General features: G+C 58.2%; 4 protein-coding genes across 6 annotated transcripts; all 4 read right to left on the reverse strand.

Moving 5' to 3' along the window:
- Nucleotides 1-12: 12 nt before the first annotated feature.
- Nucleotides 13-1,375, reverse strand: LOC101947149 (protein S100-A4). The gene is made up of 2 exons (XM_005280616.4): nucleotides 1,235-1,375; nucleotides 13-349 (listed from the first exon to the last, which is right to left on the reverse strand). Exons 1-2 carry the CDS (start codon nucleotides 1,373-1,375, stop codon nucleotides 185-187), a joined length of 306 nt encoding a protein of 101 aa, XP_005280673.1. The 3' UTR covers nucleotides 13-184.
- On the reverse strand, nucleotides 1,235-11,933 carry LOC101950428 (protein S100-A2-like). 2 transcript variants are annotated; one of them, XR_010594185.1, is made up of 4 exons: nucleotides 9,451-11,031; nucleotides 6,319-6,483; nucleotides 2,842-4,663; nucleotides 1,235-1,393 (listed from the first exon to the last, which is right to left on the reverse strand). XR_010594185.1 is itself a non-coding variant. In XM_065574783.1 (3 exons), the coding sequence occupies exons 2-3, from the start codon at nucleotides 6,463-6,465 to the stop codon at nucleotides 4,499-4,501; spliced, it is 312 nt and encodes a 103-aa protein (XP_065430855.1). In that variant the 5' UTR covers nucleotides 6,466-6,483; nucleotides 11,076-11,933; the 3' UTR covers nucleotides 3,556-4,498. The 2 variants fall into 2 exon arrangements, 1 of the variants encoding a protein (XP_065430855.1); XM_065574783.1 differs by lacking the exons at nucleotides 1,235-1,393; nucleotides 9,451-11,031 and adding an exon at nucleotides 11,076-11,933 and having other exon boundaries at nucleotides 3,556-4,663.
- A 1,976-nt stretch (nucleotides 11,934-13,909) lies between these two features.
- Nucleotides 13,910-16,640, reverse strand: LOC101946883 (protein S100-A2-like). Its single transcript, XM_005280615.5, has 3 exons — nucleotides 16,197-16,640; nucleotides 14,497-14,653; nucleotides 13,910-14,145 (listed from the first exon to the last, which is right to left on the reverse strand). Exons 2-3 carry the CDS (start codon nucleotides 14,635-14,637, stop codon nucleotides 13,981-13,983), a joined length of 306 nt encoding a protein of 101 aa, XP_005280672.1. The 5' UTR covers nucleotides 14,638-14,653; nucleotides 16,197-16,640; the 3' UTR covers nucleotides 13,910-13,980.
- A 2,130-nt stretch (nucleotides 16,641-18,770) lies between these two features.
- LOC101946427 (protein S100-A4-like) lies at nucleotides 18,771-24,330 on the reverse strand. 2 transcript variants are annotated; one of them, XM_065574304.1, is made up of 3 exons: nucleotides 23,032-24,330; nucleotides 20,968-21,126; nucleotides 18,771-19,032 (listed from the first exon to the last, which is right to left on the reverse strand). In XM_065574304.1, the coding sequence occupies exons 2-3, from the start codon at nucleotides 21,106-21,108 to the stop codon at nucleotides 18,868-18,870; spliced, it is 306 nt and encodes a 101-aa protein (XP_065430376.1). In that variant the 5' UTR covers nucleotides 21,109-21,126; nucleotides 23,032-24,330; the 3' UTR covers nucleotides 18,771-18,867. The 2 variants fall into 2 exon arrangements, with proteins under 2 accessions (XP_065430376.1, XP_005280670.3); XM_005280613.5 differs by lacking the exon at nucleotides 23,032-24,330 and adding an exon at nucleotides 21,561-21,751.
- Nucleotides 24,331-27,411: the final 3,081 nt, after the last annotated feature.

Below are 27,411 nucleotides of genomic sequence, written 5' to 3' on the forward strand. Positions count from 1 at the left end.
ACACCAGGGACCTTCTTTAAAGCAACCTTTATTGAAAGAACAACAGCTTCACAATGCAGGGGCGATGGGTGACGGACAATAAGCAGGGTGCTGTCAGCAGGGCACGGCAGGGATACACCCCAGATATTGCCCCCCGGAGCTGAGTTCCTGGGGGTCTGTTCCCCGCTGCCTCCAGGGCCGGGCGTCACATCTTCCGTGGCATCTTGTCAGGGCAGTCCTGGAAGTCCTCATTGCACATCATGGCGACGCAGGCCAGGAAGGTCGCGTACTCCTGGAAATCCACTTCCTTGTCCCGGTTGCTATCCAGGTTGTTCATAAGCCTTTGGAAGCTGGCTTCATCGGTTTGTTTCTGCCACGGGGAGGGGAAGATAAAAAGCGAGTTTTGCGTTAAAGAGTTTGGTTCCTGAGCTGGTCCCCGGGCGGACAACTCCTCTGACCCACCACAGCTCCCACTGCCTGGAGCAGCCGCCCGCATCTCTCGGCATCAGCAGCTTCTCATGGTGCATCGCACACTGAGTAGCTTGGGACGCAGAGAATCCCACATCCAGCCAAAACTAGGAAGGGTATTTAAAGAGGCAGAACATAAATGCCCAAATTAACCTCAATGGCCCAGCCAGCTAACCCCCCGGTCCTTGGGGCAGGTGCCAGGGGACCTTTAATACCAACCCCATCTGTGTGGGAAGGACCCTGCCACACCCCAGTAACAATCGCCAGCTCTCTGAGCACTGTGCCAAGGAGGTCGGTATCTTTAGCCCCATTCTACAGACAGGGAAACTGAGGCAAAGACAGGTGAAATGACGCGCCCACAGTCTCCAACAGGTTTTGAACCCAGGTCTCCTGAGTCTCACTCCAGTGGTCCGTCCGCTAGGCCTCACTGTCATCAGTGCCTCCCACAAGGAGCCACCCACATGGGCCCAATGGCAGGATCAGGGCCTCCGTTTTCCCAGCGTATCTGAGAGATACGGTAGCACACACCCCAGGCCACAGCAGTGGGCCAGGACTGGCAGAGAACAGAGCACCGACTGACTCCCCCGGTCTATCTGCTGTGTCCCGTGAACATCGCTAGCCACCTCTTCGCCCGGCTGGCGCTTGTGACGTGTCAGGAGCCTGGCCCAGGCTGGTCCCATCCCACCACAGGTGACTGTCACTAACGCGCCCCGACCGGCTTCCCAGCTCGCGGCTCAGCCCAGCGGAGATGGGCCCAGCCCCCCAGCCGAGCCTCCGTTGCCCTTACGCTGATGTAGCTTGGCAGCTCCTTCGTGACCAGGTCCTTGAGCTCAGCCTTGTTGAGCTTGAATTTATCGCCTTCCTTCCCAGAGTACTTGTGGAACGTGGAGACCATCGTGTCCAGAGCTCGCTCCAGGGGCCGGGCCATCGTGCACCGCTAGCAAATCTGACAGGGAGACGAGGGATGCTTGTTAGAGGGGGGGTCCACCCCACTGGGGAGCACGAACCGGCCTGGCCAGGGCAAAGAAGTTACAGTGTAGGACGGCATGAGCTCTGCTCCGTGAGCTTAGCACGGTCTGCGTGGGTTTACCTGTGCATTGCCAGCGAGGAAAGAGACCCCAAGCCAGACAATGGGGCGAGGGGCTTCTGTTTTCATAACTGGGAGCCGGTGGTAATGGGGTGCAGAAAGCCAAGGTAGCTAGACACGGGGATCGGTTACCCCGTCGCACAGCTAGGGCCGTCTTTCCAATGAGTTTGGGCACCGTGTAGGACTTCGGCCTGGCCGAGAGGTGTTTATGGCCAATCAGACCTTCAGAAGCCCCGTATTAACGATAACCCTCTTCCTGCATGCTACGAGCAGTATGCCTCACAGACAAGCACCTGTCAGGGCTGGTCTAGAAAATACTTAATCCTGCCATGAGTGCAGGGGACGGGACTAGACGACCTCTCGTCTAGCCCCTTCCAGTCCTGCAATTCTGTGATCGCTTAAACTTCACCAGCCCATGCGGTGACCTGAGCTCAGCCCACAAAGGTGCTGAAACGTGGCTAATTATACGTCCACGCAGGTGCCATCTGCCTCCGTTAGCGGCCCAGCGCAATGTCCCACCGGTCCCAGCAGAGAGTCGCGCCCTCCTTTGGACCATGGGCTAGAACTAACTCAGGCTCGGAGGGGCAGCTCCTGATCTCCGTCGCACTGGGCTCAATCCAGGGTGACTCCACCAACTGTCCCAGGGTCTGCCCCAGAGCAGGCTCCGTCTTGTGTCAGGCCCTGCCTGCCCCGTGATGTGCCCCACGGGCAGGGCACACTGATGTGTCATTCCTTCCTGCCTCCACTGCTCTCCTACCGCCAGCACAGGCGGGGCGTTGGCTTCTGGCACTGCTGCCGAATACCAGCCCCGAGGCGAGGAGGGGAAAAACTTGGGGACAGAGGGGTGGCAGCAGGGGATGGAGAAGGAAAGCCCCATTGAGAAGAAGGGACTCTCCAGCCGCACCATGTGCATTGGCTGAGTTCAGCTGCAAGAACTGAGTCCTGGCTCCTGCCTGGAGTGAAGGGGACAGTTACTGGCCCGCGCAGAGCTGTGTCTGGAGGGGCTCGGCCGCCCCACCTCTGCAGCAGAAGAGAGCAGCGCAAGCAGCCAGATGCAAAAAGCAGCCTCTGAAATAAAGTCCGCCGGCTCGGCAGCTGCAGAAAGTCAGTGACTGGCTTTCCCTGCTGACTCACAGAAACCGTTGGCTCTGCTGCCCTCAAAGCCAGACCCCCGGTGATTGCCCAGGGAAGCCCCCCCCTCCCTCACCGCCCCGAACGCGGTGCGGCGAGGCAGACCCGAAATGCAAACTGCTGGCATCGAAGAATAATCGTAGCCGCCCAAACATCTTAGAAGAAAATAAACTTACCCAGGCAACCGAACAGGAAGCCGAGCGAGGGAAGGCAGAGCCGGAGTGGAGGCTGAGTAACAGGGCTTAATATTTATAGCCCTAGCGAGAGCTTTGAGGGACACCCACTTGGGGGGGTTAGAATTAAAAAGAGGCCAATGGAAGTGCGAGTCTCTTTGCAGACAGCTGGCGGGAGAACACGAGTACCCCTGGGCCATCACATACACACACACCCCCGCCCTTTGATGATGCTTTCCAGCTGTTTGGCAAGGAGGGACTTTCACCCTTGGTTAGGCGAGAGGAAGGCTGGGGGGGGAGCCACCAGCCACACAGGCCATTAAATCCTGCTTCCAGGCCTTAGCTCGGGAGCGGCAGTGGGGGGGGGGAAGGGTTGCCTAGATGGGATGGAAAATCAGTAGGGCTGGACAAAGAGTGCATGGGGGAATTGAGGAGAATAGCATCTTCAAAGCCCTTCCCACACTCCGGCTCTGCGAGGTGACGGAGATGTCAGAGACCTGCGTGACTTTGCAGCTTCGAGCGAAATGCACCTGCCAGCTCGCTGCCTAAGCGTTTATATAGGCCTCCTTCACCCTAGGGTCACAGCACCTGGCACGCCAGGTCTGTCTTGTCGTCCCCCTCGTCTCCAGGGAGGAGCCGTTTTCCACACTGCCTGCGTTCACGTGTCCATTCTGGGGGGACCTGACCACCACGTGCTGAACGGTCACCGCGCCCAGGGTCATACAAAGTCTTTATTAATATTTCAAACCAGCCAGTCTGACAGGACAAGCGAAGAAAACCCACAATCAGGAGAGAAAACCCAGAGCCGTGTCACCCTGCTGCAGTGGAAGGAACTGGTCCTGACTAGGCAGTTATCTCTGGACTCGTTCCACGCTCATGGCAGTCAATTCTGAACAGGGCAAATATGGCAAAAATACCTCCAGGATTGGTGGTGCATCTCCAGCGCCCTGCTCATGATATTATTTAACTAAAATGAGATGCAAATGATTCATATTTCATAACTGCAAGGACTGTGCGGTGAAATTCAGGGTTGAGTAACTTAATCCTGTTTGGGAAGTTCTTGTCATGAACTGGCATGTGGGCTGGAGTGCTGCTGCCCTCTGCTGCATGCAATCAGCTCAGATCAACCATGTGTCATGAACCCTGTACTGCAGCGTTGCTCAACATTTTCAGGCTCTCATTCAGTCACAAATGTATGTGACACCCCCCTCCCCAACACACAACACATTAACTGTGAAAGCAAGAGTACAACAATGTCTCAATGAAGCCAATAGAACTGATTTGTGTGGCTGTGTATTGAGAGGTTGACAGAGCACACTTCACCTGGATGGACCGGGCCGTGCTGGGAGTGGGGAAAGGAGATTTGCTTTGCTGTAGACTAATACATTTTTCGATGCCTCACGAACCCCCGGTTGCCTTTCATGACCCTCCTCTCCAGGATTGAGAAACAAAGCTCTACTGCAGCTTGGTGAGGGAAAGTCTCCTTTAGCTCAAGGGAGTGGCTCTGTGTATTTGGGTCAGGTAGACGCGAGTTCAATCCTTGACACACCATGACCTTTCCCAGTGTGAGGTTCCCAGGTAGCGGCACGGTTGCTGCCAGACCTATAAGTTTGCTCTCCTGCTTTGTATTCATGCCCTGTACAAAGCCAGCTGGGTGGGTTTATTGCCCGCGTGGCAGAACGACAGGGGAGTCCAAGAAAAACTCATGGCATAAGGTGCACGCCACCGCCACGAAGCGAATGTACTCCTGGAAGTCAACTTCCCCGTCTCTGTTAGCATCCAGGATGCTCATCAGTTCCTCAAAGGCACCTTCCTTCACTTGGACCTGGGGGCAAGAGTGAAAGATGAGTAACAGGGCAAGAGAAACCCCCTTAGGAGTCTTTCAAACTCGGTGACAGCCAGACGGGACAGATCGCCTAGTGGTTAGAACAGTAGGTTACAGTTCAGGAGACCCGCCTTCAAGTCCTGTCTTTGCCACGAATTCTGCGACGGACTCTGGGCAAACCGCTCCCAGCTTTACTCCCATGGGGGAATAAGGGACCACTAATTAGTCTAGTTAGGCAACTTTGCAACAAAAAAACTTCAAAAACAGACTCCAACGAGAGACTGCTGAACTTGAATTAATATGCAAATTAGATACAATTAACTTAGGTTTAAACAGAGACTGGGAATGGCTGGGTCATTACACTAATTGAATCTATTTCCCACCATGTTAAGTTCTCCTCACACCTTCTATGGGTCATCTCGATTAGCACTTCAAAGGTTTTTCTCTCTCTCCTGCTGATGGTAGGTCATCTCAATTGATTGGCCTCTTACAGTTGGTCTGGCTACTCCCACCTTTTCATATTCTCTGTATGTATCAATAGCTTCTTACTGTGTGTTCCAGTCTATGTATCCCATGAAGTGGGCTGTAGCCACAAAAGCTTATGCTCAAATAAATTTGTTAGTCTCTAAGGTGCCACAAGTCCTCCTGTTCTTTTTGCGGATACAGACTAACACGGCTGCTACTCTGAAATCTATTTAGTTTGTAAGCTCTTCGGGACAGGAACTGTCTCTCCCGATGCATTTGTACAGCGCTGGTTCAATGGGCCTGGATCACTCGTGGGGCCGCTCGGTGCTACCGGAACCTATGTAATAAGGAGCTGAGGAAGAAATGTCCGTCCCGAGCGGGTTGCGGAAGTTCGACACCTTTCCCTGGTCGCTGTCAGAGGCAGTTATCATTCCTCTGCCCTGTGATGAAATGCTGGTCCCCCACCACCCCGCCGGTTTTCACAGGCCCAGCCCCATTCTGCAGGGGCTGGTCACGTCCTGCCAACTTGGCTCATAAGACATTGAAATCGGACCAAACTATCCTCAGAGCTGCTGTAACCCCTGGTGACAGCCCAGCACCAGGGCACCAGGGCATGGTTGCTGGGCAGCATTTGTACGGCCACGCACGGGGTCTGCTTCCAGTCCAAGCCAGAACCCAGGAGCGCAGGTGTAAATCATCATGTCCCATTCCAGAGGCTGGTCCTCATAGAGGATAACAGCCTACTACTGTCATCTGCTACCAGGGCTACTCTTCTCGCTCAAGTGGCAGAGAGTCCAGGCTTTGGTCCCAGAGACCTGGGGCTCAGATGGAGCTGGCGGGGATTTGTCCATTTGAAAACAAATAAAAACGTCAAGAGGCAGCATGGCCTAGTGGATAGGGCTCTAGCTAGAGAACTAGGCTCTTTCCTGGCTCTGGCACTGACTTGCTGGGTGACCTTGGTCACCTCACTTCCCTTTTCCATGCCTGTTTCCCTCCCACCCAGGGTCTATTAGACTGTGAGCTCCAGGACTGTCTCTCCTGCTGGGTCTGTGCAGCTGAGGTCGCTAGGTCCTGGGAATTATTGTCATTCACAGTTTGTAACCAGTTCGGGGTGGAGACTGCTGTCGTCTCATCCCAACGGCTCCGTTCCAGCCTGCCTCGGCACCCTCTACCGCCGCACGCTTACTCACGTCTCCCAGGCTGGGCAGCTCCTTCTCCAGCAGCTCCTTCAGCTCCCCTCTGCTGAGCGTGAATCTGTCGCCTTCCTGTTTGGCATAGCGCTGGAAAGTGCAAACCAGCACGGCCAGCGCCTGCTGCAGCGTCTGCGGAGCGGCCATGGCTCCCGCCCGGTGGGGCTGAAAGGCAGGAGCAGCGCAGGTGGGTTAGCAGAGGCCACGGCCCCACTGGGGAGACAGAGAACGTGGGGGGCCCTTTGGGTGGGGCGTGTAGAGGAACCGACCTGGGGAGCTGAAGGTGGCCAGGTGTCCGGTTTTCGAGTGGAACACCCGGTCGAAAAGGGACCCTGGCGGTTCCGGTCAGCACCGTTAAAAGTCCCGTTGGCGGTGCTGTGGAGCTAAGGCAGGCTAGTCCCCCTACCTGTCCTGGCTCCGCGCTGCGCCCCAGAAGCGGCCAGCAGGCCCAGCTCCTAGGCGGGGAGGCCACAGGGCTCCACGCGCTGCCCCCACCCCGAGCACCAGCTCCGCACTCCCATTGGCCAGGAATTGTGGCCAATGGGAGCTGCAGGGGCGGTGCCTGCGGGCGAGAGCAGCGTGCAGAGCTGCCTGCCATCCCTCCGCCTAGGAGCCGGGCCTGCTGGCCGCTTCGAAGGCGCAGCGTGGAGTCAGGACAGGCAGGAACCCTGCCTTACCCCCTGCTGCGCCACTAACCGGGTGCCGTTGGAGGTAAGCCCGCGCCCCAACCCCCTGCCCCAGCCCTGAGCCCCCCCAAACCTGGAGCCCCCTCCTGCACCCCAAACCCCTCATCCATGGCCCCACCCCAGAGCCTGCACCCCCAGCTGGAGCCCTCACCCCCTCCTGCACCCCAACCCCCTGCCCTAGCCCGGAGCCCCCTCCTGCACCCTGAACCCCTCATTTCTGGCCCCACCCCAGAGCCCACACCCCCAGTTACAACCCTCACCCCTCCCGCACCCCAACTCCCTGTCCCAATCCAGAGCCCCCTCCCGCACCCTGAACCCCTCATTTCTGGCCCCACCTCAGAGCCTGCACCCCCAGTTAGAGCCCTCACCCCTTCCCGCACCCCAACCCCCTGCCCCAGCCCAGTGAAAGTGAGTGAGGGTGGGGGAGAGCGAGCAACGGAGGGAGGGGGAATGTAGTGAGCGGGGGGCAGGGCCTCGGGAAAGGGGGAGTGGCCTCAAGGAAAGGGCGGGGCTAGGGTGTTTGGTTTTGTGCAATTTGAAAGTTGGGAACCCTAGGCAGCCCAGGGAATGCCCAGCGCCTCCCAGCTTTGAACAACTCATGCCCAGGTTGGTTATTGCACCACAAAACCCTGATGAGGCCGTCTAGCGTCCCCGGCCCTCGAGCAGCGACGTGAGCCGTGCAGGGGAGGTGCCGGGGAACGGAGACAGCGACTTGGAGGAGTTTGCCCTGTGACCGCAGAGGAGCCTTTTGCCAGCGCTAAGCCGGGCTGTGTCGCCGGGGGCATTACCAGCGCCTCAGAGGAGGCTCTCGCTCGACGCCTCCGTTTTCAGAGGTCTCTAAATCACACACACACCGTCCACGTCGTCTCAAACTCAGCAGAAACATTCGACCTTGTTCCCCGGCCCGGCCTACCGGTTCTGAGGCCAATCCGTCTCTCTTTGTGGAGTCTAGAGGGGAACCCAGCACTGGCCTTTGAATGGAGACCCTCAGCTTGGAGGTGGCTCAGACGGGCCGGCGTGGCGCCCGAGTCCACTGCAGCCTTCCTGGTGATTTCAACGGGCTTTGCACCAGGCCCTGGAGTACTGGGGCGCCCTCCCCCGTGACACAGAAACACGGGAGAGGTGCCATGTTCTGCAGCTGATGCGTCCACTGGGGGATAGTCTGGGGACAGAGGCCCGACCCCCCCCCCCCCCACACACACACACACACACACACACAGGAATTTCTGCTGGGAATATCGAGCCGCGTACGGCCACTGGGTCCCGCATTAGCTGCAAAACCAAACCTGGTAGCCCAGGAGAGGCCTTGCTTTGGAAAGGGATTGAAATCGTACAAAGTTGAACCACAGCGGGTGTTTCCTTCCCCTCGGCACACCCACACGCTGAGTCACTCCGGCCTGTCGCAGGCAGCGTCTGCTTTTCCACCAGCTCCTCCAGCCTCCCTGCTCTGGCCCGCCCAGCTCGGAGGAGGCAAACGAGCTGAGCTGTGAAGGGCCGGGGCTGGGGGGTGTCCTGCAGGGAAAGTCCCCTCGGGTAGCTTTGGTGATCAGTAGAAAACATTAGAGAGAGAGAGAGAGAGACACGTTGTGGAAGGAAGGATAGATAGATAGATGGGGTGGATGGGGATAGATAGATAGATAGATAGATAGATAGATAGATAGATAGATAGATAGATAGATAGATAGAGGGGGTGTATGGGGATAGATGGATAGATAGATAGATAGTCAGTCTTCATGGTGAGGATGACCAAGCAGTGTTGGGCCAAGGCCAGGACAGTTTCCTGGCTTCTCCAGAGGGGACACAGGTGTATGGGGTCCTGCAGGAGTGAGGGGCCCTATTGCCAGTTCTCCCCTCCTGTGCAGAGAGCCAGACCTCAGCCCTCCCCGGGCAGGTGGATAAACACCCCCGCCCTGGCAGGGCAAAGGCAAAGGCAGGAAAATGCCCAGTTCAGCCTGGCCCGCCTCGGGGGAGCCAGCAGCCGGTTGAAGGGCAGCGGGCACGGGAGACGAGATGGATGCAGCGGGGCTCCAAGGGGTGACGCCGGCCACAGACACAACCCTGCTCTTTCCAAAGCTCTTCTCATCTGCCATCCCCGGGGGTTAAAATACATCGTTCCTAGAGTGGTCCCGGGCCAGGCCAGGCGGCGGTTTGGCAGGGCGGCTGCTGAGTAAATCCCCATTTGCCTTGAAAATGGGAGCCAGCCGGAGAGACGGACCGAGCGCCCAGCCAAAGGCACATTGCAAGGGGTGTGGCGGCTTCCCCTCCTCTGCCAGGGCTCCCCCATTCCCCCTCTCTGCTGCTGCACACGCGGGCCCCATCACGCCAGAAACCTCTACCGGCATCGCTTCCTGGGAGCGGCATCCCCACAGCTGGAACATCGGGGCAACCTCTGGAGTCCAGCCCAACCCCTCGGGGAAAGATGGCAGCATTTAGGAACAAAACTCACCGACACGGACAACGAGGTTAAGGGTCCGGGGCAGCCCAGCGTGAGCAGGCGTGTAGGGAGGGTGGGAACCGTCCTGAAGCCACCTGCTTTACCAGCTCCCGGTTCAGACTCGGATGGGCTCTCCCAGGCATCAGGTTAATATCGCAGGCAAGTCTGGGAAACGGCCCCGAGCCAGATCCACCCAAGAGTTGCATCAAACTGGCTTCGAATCCACGCCCTGAGCCGCGCATGGAGTTGGAGCAGCATCACAGACGGTTTTGAAATCCAGGCTGGGCGTTTGTCTAAACGCTTTGCTCTGGGAATTGGGGGGGGTCAACTCTCCGGCCCGTGTTATCCCGGAGGTCAGACAATGTCTGCAATGGGCCCCTCTAGCCATCTGTGACTCCACGAATCCCCCAGCACACGGAGCTCCCGAGAGGGTCCTGGACTCCTTCATTTACTGAGCACAAGCGTTTTAGCTGGGGGGTCTCTCCCTTCCCATCCGTTCAAATCCTTTCTCCCCCTCTGGTGAGAGGAGGGAATCGAACCTGGGTCTCCCATATCCCACTGGAGTGCTCTCGCCACAGGGCAAAAAGTTATAAGATGGGCCTCCAGCCAGCTTCTGAACAGGACCCGACCAGAGATGCGCTCGGAGCTCGCCTACCGGCTCAGGCCCCGCACACAACTGGGACAGCCAACCGCCTCTACTCCCGGTGCACGGGCCTTTCTGGGCGTGGGCGCACAGGCAGTGGGGCTGGCGGGTCCAGAGGCAGTGACGTAGGTGCCTACAAGGCTCAGCGGGCATTTTGTGGATCATAGTGGAGCCAAGACTTGGACTTAGGCCCCTAAACCTGAAACTCGCCTGCCCAAGCGCCTTCCGGACCCCACTTTCTGTGCCACGTTTTGGGGGTGACCAGCACTTCCCTGCTGCCCAGGGGGGTGCAGATAAACACATCAACCCCTGTGAGATCCAACCAACAGTCTGTTCCAAGTGCTGTATGCCCCTCACTCTGCAGTAGGGCAATGCCAGATTAGGCGGAAAGAGCCCAGGACTATATTCCTGTCTAACGTCTCTTTAAACAAAAGCTCACAGGTGCTTTGTTTCTGGTGTCCGTCCGTCTCCCGGGATTTGTAAACTTGTTCAAACTTCCCAGATAAATAGTTTCAAGAACTTGTGAGCTGTTCAGCTACTCTGGCACCAGCGGTGCTAAGAGAGACACCGAGGAGCGAAGAGAGACTGGCTCATCGTGATATGGAAAAAGCTCACTGGCGATTTCTGCACTTTTACGTCCTTTGAGAGGGTGGTTCAGGGCTGGGGAATGAAGTGTCATTAAACCTTCAGGGGCTCGGTTTCTTACCCGGAGAACGCAGGGCTATGAAACTACCTCCCTTGGCAAACAAAAAATAACATCAAATAAATCCCCAGCTCTTTAATAATGCATCATAAATAAATAGAAAACAGCACAAATTCCTGCAGCTAAATACAACCCTGTCTGGAAAGGCAGCTGCTTCTGGCCCAGGGAGAGGATCTTGTCTTTAAATAATGGATTTAAAGATCACCTTAGCGGAGCAACTTCCCCCAGCCCCCTGTTTGAATCTGGTCTCCCAATTAAGAAGTAGGTTAAATCTGTTGTCAATTTCCTTACCCAATGTGGGAAGCTGATTGGTTCCCCTCAGGGGCGTGGGACAGGCCAGCTGTGTTATAAAAGACCAGCTCCGGGGGGCGGGAAAGGCACTGAGAGATCTGAGTATTTTCAGTGTTGGGGAAGTGGTGGAAAAAGTGAGAAGGGATGTTTTAAAGAGGGGAAAAAGAGCTGCCTTTGTTTGTGGTTCAGGCCTTTATAAATAGCCCAGGCGGATGTCTCTGGGGTGTAGCGTTTCAAGGAAGGATTTTAATGCTGGCTCTCTGCATGCAGGCTCTTGCTCTAGGTAGATGAGTGACTCATGTGGGTGTGGCACAGAGCTGAGCAGCCTAGGACCGTAGTACATAACTCTGTTTTTTAGATGAGACAGGTGGGGGCAGGGGAGCGTGGCTAGTTCACAGCTGGCAGCCCCATAGGGTGGGATTGAAGTTTCTCCATCTTGTAGGAGATTTAAATGATCCACTGACTTGCAGGGGAGGCCATCCTGTTTCCGTCGTGGGGGGTGTCACGGACTCACAGATCGTGCCCATTCTTGGCTCCGTGGGGGGTGCCCCTTTCAGTGGGACAGCCCTTCTCAGGGGTCCACTCTCTCCTGGGGTTGGCCCCTCCACCTCCTGGAGCCGCAACCTCTGAGCCTTAGCACGTCTGTCTCTCGCTGTGGGCCCCCTCAGGGAGTCCCTTCGCTCGGGACCCCCGGGGCCTCCACGCCTGAAGGGGTTGATGCAATCCTGTTCTCTAGACCAGAGCAACTCTCAGCCAGTATAAAACAGGAGGGTTTATTGAGAGTTGAACCCACACAGGAACCTCTCAGGGCCTCAGGGTCTGGCCTCCCTCAGCACAGCACATCCCAGTCTCTCTGCATCCAGGTGGGCTCTGCCTGCTCCCCCTCTCCAGCCCCTAGCCCCCCTGCTTCCCAGCTGAGCATCTGAGATCCCCGGCCCCAAACCCCGCCTCTGTCCATTGTCTTCTCTCCAGGGAAACAGGGTCGTAAACCGGGGCCTCCTCTTCTGTCCTCTGGCTGGAACCGGCTGGTTAGGTCACTGGGTCCTCACTCTGCAACCCATTGTCCTCCCACTGTCCAGAACCGGCTGCAACTCCTGATCTGGGTCGCCCAGTCGCCGGGGTAAACTCCCTCTCCCTCACCTCATTAAACCAGTAACACCCAGGGAAACTGAGTCCCACCCCCTCCGCATGCAAACCATTGAAACCCCACCGAAAACAAGAAAACCCCCCACTTCGCCACAGGGGGGCTGCTAGGTCCTAGGCAGCGTGTGAAGCCGCTATCGTAGCCTGGTAGCAGTCAGGACACCCGGTGCTGCACAGGGACTTACCCAGGGCTTCATCTGTATTGAAAGAGGTGCCGGGGCTCAGGCAGTCTTTTAACCTTCATAACTATGGCAACAAGCCCAGAGGCACCGGGGCTCTGAACGGCCAGGCCCGGGGCTCAGGCCTGGACCAAAGTAAACACCAGACTTAACTACTTTGAAGGCTCTTCCCCGGAAATAAAAGCTCTTCCTACCCGAGGGAAGAAGGTTATTTAGTGAGGACTCAGCCCAACTTTCCTGCCTTCTGGCCTCTCCTCAGCATGGTGCAGCACGGCTCCGCTCCCGGCTCTGAGGCCGCGGAAGGGGTCTCGGGTCCATTCCAGCGCTCGGAGGGAGTGGGGTCTAGTGGCTAGTACAGCAAGGGGCCAGTGGTCAAGAAAACTAAGCTCTGTATAATAATAACTCCACCGACCCAGAGACGGGGGCTCATGGTCTGAAACGCCCGATCTCTGGGCAAGCCCAGGTCAGAATCCACCCTGCTGAGATGAAGCCGTGAGTTCCACCTAGTTGTAAGAGGTTGCGGCTCAATCAGCAAAGGCTCTGCCTGTTCTCCAGGGCTCGTAAAATCCTCGACTGTGCAGCGCGCTGGGGTCGCTGCCTCCCTCCGCCTCAGAGGTGGCTGCATTTAAGTGGCGCTTTGTGTCCTCCAGCACTTAGATGGGGGGAAGGGTGTTGTATAAAAGCAATAGATTCCCTACCCCTGGCTGGGGCGGGTAGGAATTGGGCAGTGTCCCTTTAAATAGTCCGGGAGCCTCCGGCGCTGCTCACCGCGTCCTAGTGCGGACACAGGGCAGCCGGGTGGACGTGGAGCTCGGCCGTGTGAGTTCTTGGACCCGGCTGCGTCCCCGGGAGAGCAAAGGCGCACAGAACCGGCCCGGGGCCGCATTCCGAGAAGGACTAAGGGGTAAATTTTTCCGAGAGAGAGTCATTACCCAGAGGGGCGATTTCCAAAGGGGTGGAGAGATTCTCCATCACTGGCAATTTAAGAATCCCAATGGGATGTTTTCCAAAAAGCTCGGCTCTAGGAATTCTGTGGGGGCCGTTCTCTGGACGGAGCTACGCAGACGAGAGGCTCCCAACGGTCCCTCCTGGCCTTGGCATCTCTGAACGTATGCCCCCGAGGCAGGCAAGCGCCTACTCCCCCCCATGTGTCTGCGAAACCAAGCCAGTGCCACGTTCGTGGGGCCGGGCTGGGGGAGGCGGGTTCAGGGGGGGTTGGCACCGCCCGGGGTGGAATAGCAGGCTGTTTCAGCCAGGTCCCAACACCCTGCCCGTCACTGGGGTATCTGGGCGCCTGCTGGGAAGAGAGGGTGTGTGAGGTCCCTGAGAGTCGGATCAGACTTGGGTTTTCTGCCCAGTGCATGGTTTAACTCCCTCCCTTCTCCTTTCACGGGCATGGCGGGCTGTGTCAGCAGCCTCTGGGTCAGGCAGGAAGCCAGGGGCGTTACGAGGGGGAAAGGGAAACCTTCCGGGGGCCCGATCCCAGCCCTGCTCACGAGACACAACGGAAACCTCTGGCTGAAGCAACTTTACTGTGCATGGACCCCGTTCACACACAGCGGCCACGCAGGGCGGCTCGGGGTTCAGATCTTGCGGTTCCTCTCGTCGGCGCACTCCTGGAAAAACTCGTGGCACAGCTCGGCGGTGAGAGCCAGGAACACCGCGTACTCCTGGAAATCCAGCTCCTCGTCCCCGTTGGCATCCAGATTCCCCATCAGCTTCTTCAGGCCACTTTCGTCCACCTGGTCCTGCAGCGGGGGGAGGAGAGAGACACGGGCATCGAATGCAGCTTGGGCCCAGACCCTGGTCAAATAGGAAGCCGGGCTCCACAGGCCGATAGATGGGGAGGAGGAAGGATAGTATAGTGGTTACAGCTCAGAGCTGGGAGCCAGGCCTCCTAAGGAAATCACTGCCTCAGTTTCCCCATAGGATACTTCCTTTGTAAAGAGCTAAGGATTTAGGTGCCGCATCAGCTGCTATTGTTATTTGGAAACCACATTGGCTGCGTGTCTGCTTGACGCCCGTCGGCTCTGAAAGCGTCAGGCCGAGCCTCTGCGGGCCAGCCCGAGAGTCCCCCACCTGCATCCCCCTCCACTTACCCCGACAAAGCTGGGCAGCTCCGTGAGGAGCAGCTCCTTCATCTCCGCCTTGCTGAGCTTGTACCTGTCCCCCTCCTTGCCGGAATACTTGTGGAAGGTGCCCACCAGCACCGCGAGGGCCTGTTCCATGGGAGACGCCATCCCGCCGCCGGCAGAGCTGAAAGGGGACAGAAAAGGGTCCAGAGAAGAGCAACAAGAACGATTAAAGATCTTGAGAACATGACCTATGGAGGAAGGCTGAAATAATTGGTTTTGTTTAGTTTGGAAAAGAGAAGACCGAGAGGGGACATGATAGCAGTTTTCAGGTATCTAAAAGGGTGTCATAAGGAGGAGGGAGAAAACTTGTTCACCTTAGCCTCTAAGGATAGAACAAGAAGCAATGGGTTTAAACTGCAGCAAGGGAGGCCTAGGTTGGACATTAGGAAAAAGTTCCTAACTGTCAGGGTTGTTAAACACTGGAATAAATTGCCCAGGGAGGTTGTGGAATCTCCATCTCCAGAGAGATTTAAGAGTAGGTTAGATAAATGTCTATCCGGGATGGTCTAGACAGTATTTGGTCCTGCCATGCGGGCAGGGGACTGGACTCGATGACCTCTCGAGGTCCCTTCCAGTCCTAGAATCTATGGATCTATGGACAGCAGAGTGCAGGGCTTGGGGGAGAGCAAATGGCACTTCGGGGGGGATAAGGGGGCTGACTCTCCAGCCTCCCCCCGCGAGGTCTCACCTTGCAGCACCCCCCACTGTGCTCCGGGGCACGGTGATGGAACAAAAACGACATGATCCGGTGACCTCGCCGTGACTGACTGTTTTTTCCCTGCCCCTCTGCCGGGATATCGACTACAAATGTGGCGTGCCAGGATCGTAGCCTCAGAAGGAGACAGAGGGAGGGAGGCAAAGCCCAGCCCCTCGTGTGTAACCCTGTCCTGGGGGCCGTGCCCGCGTCTGACCCATACCAGAGCCGGTCTGGCTTTTCCTGGGGCTTTGGCAGCGTTCGTCTCAGTGAACTGAACTCTCTGGGGCTGGCTCAGGGGGATGGGTCCTTCCTGCTGCAGGAGTGCCTAGCAGCTAGAGCCCCACATGGGTTTCATCCCGCTCCCGCTATCACAGCAGTGAGTCCTGCAGGACCCGTGGGATCCCAATCCTGCTGCAGGGCTCGGGGTCACTCCCTGCTCCGCCCAGGGAGAGTGCAAAGCAGCAATGGGGCTAGAAATCCCTACGTAATTCCCCTGCCTGCTCCGGGCCTTCATTAGCAGAGCACCATCCCACAGCGCCCCTGGGAAGGAGAGGCCGTATCCCCACCCGGATGCCTATGGGGAAACAGAATGGTGAAAGAGAGGCTCTGGGTTACACAACACGTCAGTGGCAAAGCAGGGATTCGAACCGAGCACCGGGCATGAGCGATGCAGGGGGGATTTCTGCTACACACACGCTAGGAAGCAGAGCTTGAGCTGATGGGTCAGAACCATCCCCAGCCCAACAGCCCCCTCAGCCCCCGGCTTTGAACTCCGCCAACAGCTCTGTGCGTGGCTCTGTAGCCCGCGTCTGCAGCTCCGAGCTCAGCCCCCGTTGCCAGTCCGGAGTGGACCCAGCCCCCTCACTCTGCACCTGCCAGGAAGTCCCAACACCTCTCAAAGTGCCCTTTGCAGCCAGCTACGGAGCAAGGCCGTGCAATGAAACCAAATAATCCCGAGAAAACTTACCAAGCCAAGCGGAAGGGGGATCCGAGCAGCGAGGGAGGGGAATGGAGCCAGGGGAAGTGTGGCGCTATACCCAATAGGATGCAGCCTGCTTTCTCCAGCAGCTCTGGGAAGAGCAGACCTGTAAGAACCTGAATTCCCCTAGAAGACGCCCTCCCCCCAGGCCAGCCTGCGGCGCGGCCTCCCCGAGCTGAATTTCCATCTTCAGCACCCAGCGTCTCTATTTCAGTTGTGTCCCGTCCCTGGGGAGGGAAGCTGGGTGGCTTGGACGGGGTTAATTAATGTCCAGGGGGTGCTTTGGACCTGGATAAATGCTGCAAGTCGTTTGTGGTTTGGATTGAGAATTGTGAGCTGAAAATGCAGGTATCAAGCCTCATTCTGGGGTGGATCCTGGCCCCCCCCATGACACCCAGGCCTAGCAAGACTCCCAGATATCACCCCACAAAATTAAAAGGCATTTTCCCCTTTGGGCTCTGTGGCTGTTGTTTGAACCATGACTATTAACGGCAGCTTTTCCTGATAACCAGCACAGACCTGCCTCCCGCTAACGAGGCCCTGGGCGTGCGAGCTGAAACCTGTCTAGCAGGTATTGCAGAGCTGAGCACACCTGGGTACCTGCAGCCACACCCACACACCTGAGCACAGACCCAGCCACGTGAGCTCAGCTGCTCCATGTGCCAGGAGGTAACGTGCAAGATTGCTCCCTGGAAACGTTACGGGGCAGGAATTCAGACCGACCCCAGATTTGATTCCCAGAATAATCAGTTGCCCAAATACAAAATGGGAAATGGACTGCCAAGGCCGGGGTACTGCAGAAACCGATCTGGGGGCTATAGGGGGTCACAGGCTATGAGTCCACATGATACTGCTGCAAAGAAAGTGAGCGCCATTCCGGGATGGACCAGCTGGAGTGTTATAAGCGAGACGCAGGACGTAATTCTCTTCCGCTCTTCTTCACGCTGATTGGGCCTCACCCGGAGCAGTGTCCAGTTCTGAACACTGCGCTTCGGGGACGGGGGGACAAATTGGAGAAAGCCCAGAGGAGAGCGTCTAGAAAACACGGCCTACAAGGAAAGGCTGAAAAATTGGGTTTGTTTCGTGTGGAGAAGAGAAGGCTGAGGGGGGAACAGAACAGTCTTCAGACATGTAAAAGGTTGTTATAAAGAGGAGGGTGATAAATTGTTCTCCTGAACCACTGGGGTCAGGACGAGAAGTAACGGGTTGAAATTGCAGCAAGGGAGATTTCGATCAGACATTAGGGCAAACAGCCTGTCGGGGTCGTTAAGCACTGGAACTGATTACTGACCGAGGTTGTGGAATCTCTGTCACTGGAGGGTTTTAGGAGCAGGTTGGACAAACCCCTGTTGGGGATGTTCTAGACAATACTTAGTCCTGGCTGAGTGCAGGGGACTGGACTAGACGACCTCGCGAGGTCCCTTCCAGCCCGACATTTCTATAATTCCAGGCCTCTTCAGCCTCTGAGATTCTCCCGGGGGGTCTAGTCCCTCTGGTGGCTTAGGGGACGTCTCCTCTCCAAGCCTCCAGCTGCTTCCCTGCTGCGAACAGCCCTGGCCTTGGGTCCCTCCTCAGCCCTCAGCGTTTCAGCATCTTGGGAATGGCAGATCCAGGGGCCTCTCTACTTCAGTCCCTCGCTTCCTGACCCCCTCACCCTCTCAGCATAGCCCAGACGCCTGCCTTAGGGGCAGGGTTGCCCCGTGGGTTTGTGTCCGCCTGCCTTGGGCCCCTGCTGCTCTAAATCATGGCTCTGGGAGGGGTCGATGTGTGTTTTAGCCGACGCTCGGTGTGAGCGAGGAAACTCAAAGCCCGGCCTGTGCCTCCTGCCTGCTGCCCGTGCTCTCTCGAGACGGATCGTGTGGAAGTGAAAGGACCCGGCTCACCGGTGGAAGGCGACCTCCCAATGTTCGTCCCGTGGCTGGATGCACAGCGGGAAGGCGCTCGGCTCCTACGGGGGGAGGGCGGCACAGGAACCTACAGGGAACTGACCAGTGCAGGGAGGCTTTAGCCGCAGGGCAATGCGGCTGGCCGGGGTCTCGGGAGCCACCGAGAATGCAGCCCAGCTGGGAGAATTCGAGGTTATCGCTCCAGGCTGGCCTTGCACAGCCCTTCACACGCGTGGGCCGCCAAAGCTCGCGCACCAAGAGCTTTGCAAGCCGAGTCGGCCCGAGCTTGGGCCATGTGGTTCGAGTTACAGGCGCGCCGAGGCTCTGCTCAGAGCATGCAGAGCCCAGCGTGTGGGGTCCTTTTTTTTTCCTTTTCTGCTTGCGTCACTCGGAAACGGCTTGAATCATCGGGCTCAAAGTTTCCAAAACAATCGCCCCCGGGCTGGGACGCAGCATGGGGAATCCTAGGCCGAAAGGAATCGGCAGGGGGAATTGATGAGTAATTTGAAAAGGCTAATTAGCCAGGAAGTTAGACCTGAACCTTCTCTATGGAGGCCACTGCTCCCCCCTCCCCTCATTACCGGCTGGATTCTGAAAGGCTCAGATGAGACTCTGGGATCACAGAGCCTTGGAGATGAGCCCAGAAAATCTCGCTCCTGAGACACACCCTGGCATAAGCATCTTTAGAAAGACTTTTATTGAAAGCCCGGGTGATTACACTGGAAACACGGGGGGTTGAGGCACAGGAATCCCGGCCCCGCTGGCATCTGGGGTCACTTCTTACGCAGCTGTTTCTGACGCTGATCCTTGAAGAAGTCGTTGAAGCCCATGGCCACGCAGGCTAAGAAGCAGGCGAACTCCTGGAAATCCACCTCGTTGTCCTTGTTGACATCCAGGTCGCTCATGATCTTCTGGAATTCAGCGTCGTCCATTTGCTTCTGTGAGAAGCCGGGGGAGAGACGCCGGGTTAGCTCAGCGGCCTGCTTCTAGGCGGGGTCCCTGCCACCACCAGGCTGCACGTCAGACGCTCAGCCGGTCAATGCTGGAGCAGGCCAATATCCTGGCTCCCTCCCTCCCTCCCCCAACCACTCGCTTGCGTGGTTCAGCAGCTGGGTACGTCTTGTCTAGGAGCATGGCAGCCTGGATCAGACCAGCCGGTATCCCGCCTCCGACACTGGCTGGCACCAGCAGCTTCAGAGGAGGGTGCAAGAAACCCCCAGCTGGCCGAGCTAGGACAGTCCACCCAAGAGGCTAAGATTTACTCGTGTAAGCCCAGAAGCACATGGTTCATTGCCCTTCCAAAATATTCACCCTCGTGAACTGATTGTAGTCTAGTTAAACTAGGAGCACGCTGGCTCTGGGACCGTCACTCATGTCTGGGCAGCACCAGCACAATGAGCCCCTGATCTGGTGGAGACCTTGGGGTGCTCGTCTTCACATAACCCGGGCTAACCCCGTTTGGCTCTTTGTCCCCCTCTAAGAGCCAACTGCTAGCAGAGCACCTCATCCTCCCTGATTGAACTAACCTCGTTATCTCCAGACTGATTTATACCTGCCTCTGGACATTTCCATTACTTGCATCTGAAGAAGTGAGGTTCTTACCCACGAAAGCTTATGCTCCCAATACTTCTGTTAGTCTCAAAGGTGCCACAGGACCCTCTGTTGCTTTTTACAGATTCAGACTAACACGGCTACCCCTCTGCTACTTGTCCCCCTCTAGTGGCTGCACCACATCTGGAAGGTTGAGTCTGCTACTGCCTCTGGGTTAATGGGCTTAGTCTGAATCTGGGAGCATGAGCTGAAAGTCCCCAGGTTCTGTTCCCACACGTGACCGGTGGGAACAGGGGCCTTGTTAAACGCAGACTAGGGGGCCCAGCTCGTCACGTGGGAAAGTGTCCGGCATTTCTGGAGATCTCACTGAATAGTTCTGATTGCAGGAAAAGACCAACCTTTGTGGCAATTTGGAAAGCATCATAATTTGATTGGTCCTTGAAACAGGCGGATTTTGGGTATTGAACGTCTTCCCATGGAGCTTTTTTTTAATTATTATTGAAATTTTGTTTTTTAAATTTGGTAATTTTTGAAAATGCAAATTGTTTTATTTCCAAAATCAAGGGGATTTCTTTGGGGGGGGGGGTTTCCAAAAATGAACATTTTGATCATTTAAAAAAAAGTCCTTTTATAATAAAAAAAAAAAAACATTGGTCAGTTTAAACAATCAGAGTTGGGAAAGAAAGAAAGAAAGAAAGAAAGAAAGAAAGAAAGAAAGAAAGAAAGAAAGATTTGTCCGAAATTTTAAAAAATCCGTACATTTGTGTGACGATGTCTGGTTCTGAAAGATGGTTTCACCATAAATACTAGTTCAACCAAAAAATGGTGACCATTTTGAATCTTTTCCCTAATATTCACCCTAACTCTTCCTTCTCTTAATTTCTTCCTGCTGCACTTGTCTGTCGATCTCCCTGGGGGCTTTGTCGTGGCGCCCATCACCACAGTATCTGGGCACCTTGCACATGAAATAGGACAATAGCATGGCCCTTCGTGGCATCTGTGGCTTCTCTTCCCGTTCAAGCTACTCTTCTCTGCGCCGTGCTAAGGGCAGACGGGGCTATGACCATCTGGCCTGACCTCCTGCTTAACCACAGACCTCTACGCAGAGGGGAGTGGATCCGAACCCACCTCTCCACCTGGAGACCAGAGCACAAGGCAGATGGAGCCTTGACCCTTAGACCAGGTTGGTAACTGGTAAATAATTCCTCCCCGCTCCTTGATTGACACCCTTCGTGGACAGGTGTCGCGTTCCCCCCGCCCCCTTTGAGACGTCACCCAACACGTCTCAGCGTTTCAGTCTTTCCCTGCACCGTGGCACTTACGCTCTGGAAGCTCGGAAGCTCCTTGGTCAGCAGCTCCTTAAGCTCGGCCTTGCTGAGTTTGAATTTGTCGCCTTGCTTCGCCGAGTACTTGTGGAAGGTCGAGACCATCACGGCCAGAGCCTGCTCCAGGGGAACTGCCATCCCGGACCGCGCGCGAACCTGAGAAGCAGAAGCAGGGGGCGCGGGTTAGAGCCGGGGAGGGGAGCAAAGGGAAGGTGGGAACAGAGTCGTCCTCGGGTGCTGACTGCCCCTCGCCCAGGCTCACAGAATAGGAGGGAAGATGGTGCCTGGGGTGTCTCAAACTAGCTCTACCATCTTGGAAAGGGATTTGCACCACTGGATGCAATGTCCTCCGTCCTGGAGAACGATGGCCGCAGCCGAAGGGCCTTCACAGCTGGCGAGGGACTGGCCCAGCTGGGCCCAGCTGTATGTGCTGGAGAGAGATCTCCACAGCTGGCGAGGGCCCTGGCAGCACAGCTGGAGACAACATCTGGCTGAAGCCTGCAGCAGAGCGTAACATGCAGCTCTGGCCTAAATCTAGAGCCACCTGCCCAGGCGGCAATGGACAGGGAGCCCCGGGGGGAGCCGCTTACTGAGATCAGTGCAGGGGCTGGCAGCCAAGGAGCAGAGATGCTGGTGCACAGCGGGAACTGGCCATTTATACTTTCCGAGTCCTGCCACCCAAATCCCCTGCAGCTTTCAAAACAGCCAGGAACACGGGATCTCATCCCTCCCAACCAGCCCCGCACTGCAGCGAGTGAGGAAAGGAGATTCGCTCCCCGCCAGTTTCACCCACGCCCCGGTTTTGCCTAACGAGCCATGTGATCTCATTACCGGGGGTGGCTGGCTCTTCACTCGGGTCACTGGGCCCCCAGGTGGGGATGTGGAATTGACCGGGCTGAGATGCGAGCTGACACTTGGGCGCAGTCTCCGGGGCGGCAGGGCGGGGAGGCCGAGGTCAGCTCGGGCCAGCCAGTGCTTTCCTCACCCTCCCCACCTCGCTAGTCACCGACCCGCCGTGGGGCTAGCGGACGGGGTCTAACCTGGGCCGTGGGACACCTGGGCTCAGTTCCCTGGGCTGCCACAGACGCTGTGGGTGACCTTGGACCAGTCTCTGCTCCTGCCGGTGCCTTAATTCCCCATCTGCAAAATGTGGGGTGGGGGGGGTCTCTACATCAGAGAGTAAAATCCCTGACTGACTGGGAGGGGCCCGGCTGCCGTGCGGGGAGGCACCAGGAGAGATTCGCGGCCTGTGGCTCTGCCGCTGTCCTTAAGGCTGTGTGACCCGTAGCCCTGCTAGCCACAAAGTGACCGTCCCCCCCCCGGATCGCTCTGGCTGCGGTTCCCCTTTGGGCCCGTAGAAGGCGTGCTATGCTGGGGGGGAGCAAGGGCCCAGCCTGTCTCCGATCACAGCCCCGGGCTGCGCGTCCGGAAGCCAGGCTTCGGTTCAGGCCCGGCTTGCCAGCTCGCTGGGGTCAGAAATGGGCCAAGCTGCCACGGTGCAGGAGGCCACGTGATTTGCCCCGTGTGGCTTCTTCTAGCAAGCACAAGTTCCTGCTCCGTAGGCCGCCTGGAGCGTCTGCAGACAGGGCAGGATAGCTCGTGTCCCGCTGAGCTGCAAAGTTCCTGGGCCCGAATTAAACCAGACTTGCCCCAGCGTTTCGCTGCAGGCCAGGTGATTCCCCGCCCCCCCCCCCCCCCCCCCCCCCCCCGGCGCTGAGGCCTGCAGGGAGCTCGTTAGCTGTGGCTGACGGACGAGGCCGTGGTTACCGGCAAGAGAGCCGGATCTCACTGGCCCGGGGGACTCTCCCAGCACAGAGAGTTCCCAGCAGTCCAGACAGGCAGGCAAGGTCTCCACCATTAGTGCACCGGGGCTGCCGGATCGGATATGGGGACCCCCTGCTCAAATATCGCCCCAGTCTCCCGGTCTCGCCCCCTCGTGTCACCGGTCCCCAGGGAGGAACGTGGCCCAACATGTGATCAAACGGCCCCTATCAAACATCATGGGCTCAGCAGAATTGCTCTGGAAGGCCCATCTTGCATCTGAAGAAGTGAGGTTCTTACCCACGAAAGCTTATGCTCCCAATACTTCTGTTAGTCTCAAAGATGCCACAGGACCCTCTGTTGCTTTTTACAGATTCAGACTAACACGGCGACCCCTCGGATACTCTGGAAGGCGCAGTTACCCCCAGTTCCCGGGCCCCTGGCAGGCTGGCTGACGGGGGCGGGGCGCCCCGGGGCGGCTGGGCCCTGTTGCCGCCGGTTGCACATCCCTTGGCTCTGGGAGCAGCAGTGTTTGCTGGGCTGGGTGGCCGCTTTTGTCACTCCTGTTTGCCCAGCCCCACAATAGCGAGCGGCTGTTTGATTAGAAGGTGGCAGCCGGGTGGATCCCGTGCACCTGAAACGTGAGCTGGGCTCTCCGGTTCTACCACAGGGCAGGATGCGGGGGCTGAGTCATGCCCGGGGCAGGATCGAGGGCTGGGCCCACAGTAGCTTTTTTTTCTCACCTCTCAGTCACCGGTTTGAAGCCAGCCGAGGCTGGGTAGTGAGCTGAGCTACTTCCTAGGGGTGTCAGATCAGAGCCTGGGAAACCCCTTCAAGGATCAGCGTTTCCTAGGTTTTCAGAGCAGAGGGAACCATGAGCCCATGTAACGCACCGCCCCAGCCAGAGCATTTCACCCGCTCGCCCCGGTCCTCAACTCCTAGCTCTGCCTGGGTCCGGCCTCCAGCAGTGGAAACTCCACCGCAGCCGTGAATCCCCCTGGTGCTTTATTCCTACATGACTTTTGCCTGGCTTCGCGCTGCCTTCTCTGCTTGGCTAATGGGCCCTTTAGTAGCAGGAAGGCACTTAGAGGCTGTGATCGGCTAAACAGCCAGACTCCTCGTGTCTCTCACTCTCGACTTGGGGGGCTTGGCGCTGGACAAAGCAGACAGCCCTTGCTCCAGAGAGCTGGCGAGTTCGGTTTCATCCCAGGCCGGATCTGAGCGACACGGGCCCGGGTAACAAAAGCCACCCGAGCGGTCGAGGCCTCTCACAAAGAGTTGGTGGGTTTCCCCGTACAGGCCCGGCTCCCGCAGTCCCGTCACTACAGCAGCAGCTGGTGGCTCGTTGTAAAACGATCGAAAACTTTCTAGCTCGAGTCGTCTGCAGAGAGCGGGTGGGAAACGCGACCCTGAATAGCGCAGAAGCCCCCAGGCGAATAAAGAGAGCCCAGGCTTGTTGTTTAGTGAAATCCCACGAGCGCAGGGTGGGTGACTGGCCTGCAGAGAGAGAGGCCACCAGACAGACGGTCCGGCCTGGGGCTGGGGAGAGCTCGCCAGGGCGTCACTCATGCGCTACCTGCGCGAGTGTTAAAGAAAGGACGTGGGACTCCAGTAGCCATCAGCCCTGAAACTCACTAGAGGTGAAACCCCCCAATGCAAAGACTTATGTCCTGCTTCCGCTCAAGCGGCTCCTGACTCCAGGCCCTTGTACGGGGCGGGAGGTGCGCCATCGCCTTCACCTCTCCGTGACTCTGAGGCCCTGGGGAGGGAGTGGGCAGGAAATTGCACGCTTGGTTTGCATGCTCCGGGGGTGGTTTGATTTCTCAGGGATGGAGCGGGAAGCCACAAAAATTGCAATTTGCATCCAAGCTGGGTGTGCTCAGGGGAGTTATGCTGTCGGCGTGCTGGATGAAATTCACCGCTGGATACGGGGCGGGGGGCAGGGTGGGAGACCCACAGGACCCTGTTTCAGCCCTTCCTGGGGGATCTGCGTGACAGGGAGGAGGAAGCCGGGGTTTATCAAGGATGCTGGGTGCTCCCGGGGGTTACAGTTCAGCGGGATCCACACAGCACCTTGGCTTTGCAGCTGCGTGAGGGGGCTGGACTCTCACGCTGCTCTGCAGGGTGCACGGGGGCATGGGGACAGGTGGCATTGGCGGGCATAGGGAGTGACCCAGTGCAGCAAGTTCTCCTCCATCCGTCCAGTGCCCAGCGGCGCCCGCTCCGCTCTCACACGGCACGGGGATGGAGGCTGGTGCTGAGTGCAGCGGGAGGGGGACCAGGAAATCAGAAGTGGCCTCAGCTGTGGAGGTCCCAGCAGGATCTGCTCCCCGCCCAGGGGATGCGCTCGCGTGGCTGGGACAAATCCTGCGGTTTAAATCAGCCCCTGGACACGCGACCAGCTGCCCCCCACACGCATGCAGCCAGGGTGGGCCACCGGCCCCCAGCGTCTGCCTCCCACACGCCCGGCGCTCACAGGAGCCTTGCTTAGAGCCCCTGCACTTCCCGACCCTGCGGAGAGGCGACTGACGGCCCTTGGGAGCGAGACCGCTAGCCACAAACCCACCCCTGCCGTACCGGGGGCCGGCTAAGGGAGAGGGGAGCCTGCGAGCCAGGGGTTATGGCAGTGGACAGGACGCTCCCCGGCGGCTGGTGGATTGAGACTGGGAGCGCTCTGGGGCAGGGCCTGGCTCTCTCTAGCCCCCGGCTCTAGCCGCCATGGGGACACCCTTGGCCTCTCTGCTGAGATGTGACCATGAGGGTCAGTTCCCACCTGTCCCCCGTAGGGGCTCGAGTCCCACTCTTCCCTCCCCCGCCCAGACCCACTTGATTCAGGCCACCAAACTGGCAACAAATCCCCGGCCCGGGCCCCCCAACCCAGGAGCAAAGTCAAGAGAGCTCCATGGGCCCGTGGTCGTTACCGCCCTGGGCTGGATTTGAACCCGTGGCCTAGAGGCGACAGGCTCTTCTCTTCTGCAAGCAGCAGCACTTGGGGTCTCCGTGCCCCTCTGCGCGCACGGCTGTTGTGAGAGCAAACAGGAAGGGGACGGCGGCGCTCCGCAGGGAGCCGCTGCACCGGGGGCTAAGAAAACCCAGCCAGGTTATCTTAGCGGCATAGGCCGGGCCGCACTCAGCCGCCCGCAGCCCGGGGGCTCCTGGCCTCTGCCCGCACCAGGGCGGCTGGGAGGGAAACACTGGGAGGTCAGGACTCGTGAATTCCCCTGGCGCGGACAGAGGGGATCGCAGGGGGGAAGGGCTGCTGGAGTCCGGGGCAGGGGAAAAGGAGGGTAACCTGCAGCAGGCACATCACCGGGGCAGATCAACTGCGGCGCAGCCATGGTGTGATGAGCCGTGCGACAATGGTGCGATGAGCCGTGCGACAATGGTGCGATGAGCCGTGCAACTGCAGTGCTTGTGCATTGCACTCTCCTAAGCGCTTTAACCCACACTAGCTGGCCCAGCCCAGGCCCGCCTGCCCCTGCCCACCACCCACCCACACCCCTTTGCCCGGTGCAACGAGGTTCCCACGGCAGGCGGGTGAGCGACACCACCTTGCACTAGGGCGTGGGAAGCAGCGAGTGCCCTGGATTCAGCTGCATCCTACCCAGCCTCCCCCGGGGCTGTTGGGGCGCAGGGGGGCTCCAGCCCAGCCCAAAAGCAAGCACCAGAGAGGGGACCCCAATCAACACGACCCCGGGGTAACCTCCCCGGGCCGGGCCCTGTCCCCCTCAGCACTCAGGAACTGCATCGGAGAAGCAGAGGGGGCCAGAGGGGGACAGACGGTGCTGGATGAGCAGAGAGAGGAGGCCGCAGGGCATGAGCCGGCGGGCAGGAGAGGTCCTTGCAGCCGCGGCGGGGAGGTGGTGTGCCGGGGTGGAGAGGGAGGCTGGAGAAGACAGAAGGGGGCTCCCCGAAAGGAGGGCACTGCAGAGGCGAAGACTCTTGCGCCGAGAGCAGCCAGAGAAGTGGTGGGGTGCTGGAGGGGGTTGAAAACCCAGGCCCCTCCAGGGCCAAAGCCTGTGGGTCTCTCCGGGGGCTTCCCCACTGCAAACCCCTCCCCCTCCGCCAACGCCCAGCTCCCAGCCTCTCTGGCATCTCGCCCCATGTGCCAGGGCGCGGTGCCCCCGGGGGGCGGGAGACTCTCACTCCCTGGGCTCCCAGCAGCTCAGAGCCACTGAGGCTGTCAGCCCCCCATGGTGCCCCTGCCCAGTGCCCTAGAGAACACACGCCCCCCACCCCTGAGAGCAAGGGACGCTCAGGGCCTGGCCTGGCCGCCTCGGCAGAGGAAGGGGCACTAGGCTGGCTGCCAGCTGTTGGCCAAGGGGCTGAGGGCACCTCCACTGCTTACGGGCCTTAATGCAAACGCAGCAAGGTTCGGGGAGACTCGCCCCACATGCCAGCCTCCCGCACAGGGCACAGCCAACACCTGGCAGGGACAGAACAGGCTTTGTCTGGTTCCTGGGCATCGGCTGGTCCTGGTGCAGATGGGTCCAGCAGGCCGCCCCCGGGCATCGGTTTGTTCTTTGTCGCTGGGTGAGAGCGCGAGTGTGCGTGTGTGAGTGTGTCTGCGTGTGTGTGTGTGTGTTCGTGCATGAGTGCGTGTGCATGCGTGAGTGTGTGCAGGTGTGAGCGTGTGTGTGAGTGTGCGTGTGTGTTTGCGTGCATGTGTGAGTGTGCATG

Source organism: Chrysemys picta, chromosome 20 (genome assembly GCF_011386835.1).
Source record: "Chrysemys picta bellii isolate R12L10 chromosome 20, ASM1138683v2, whole genome shotgun sequence".
Lineage (NCBI taxonomy): Eukaryota > Metazoa > Chordata > Testudines > Emydidae > Chrysemys > Chrysemys picta.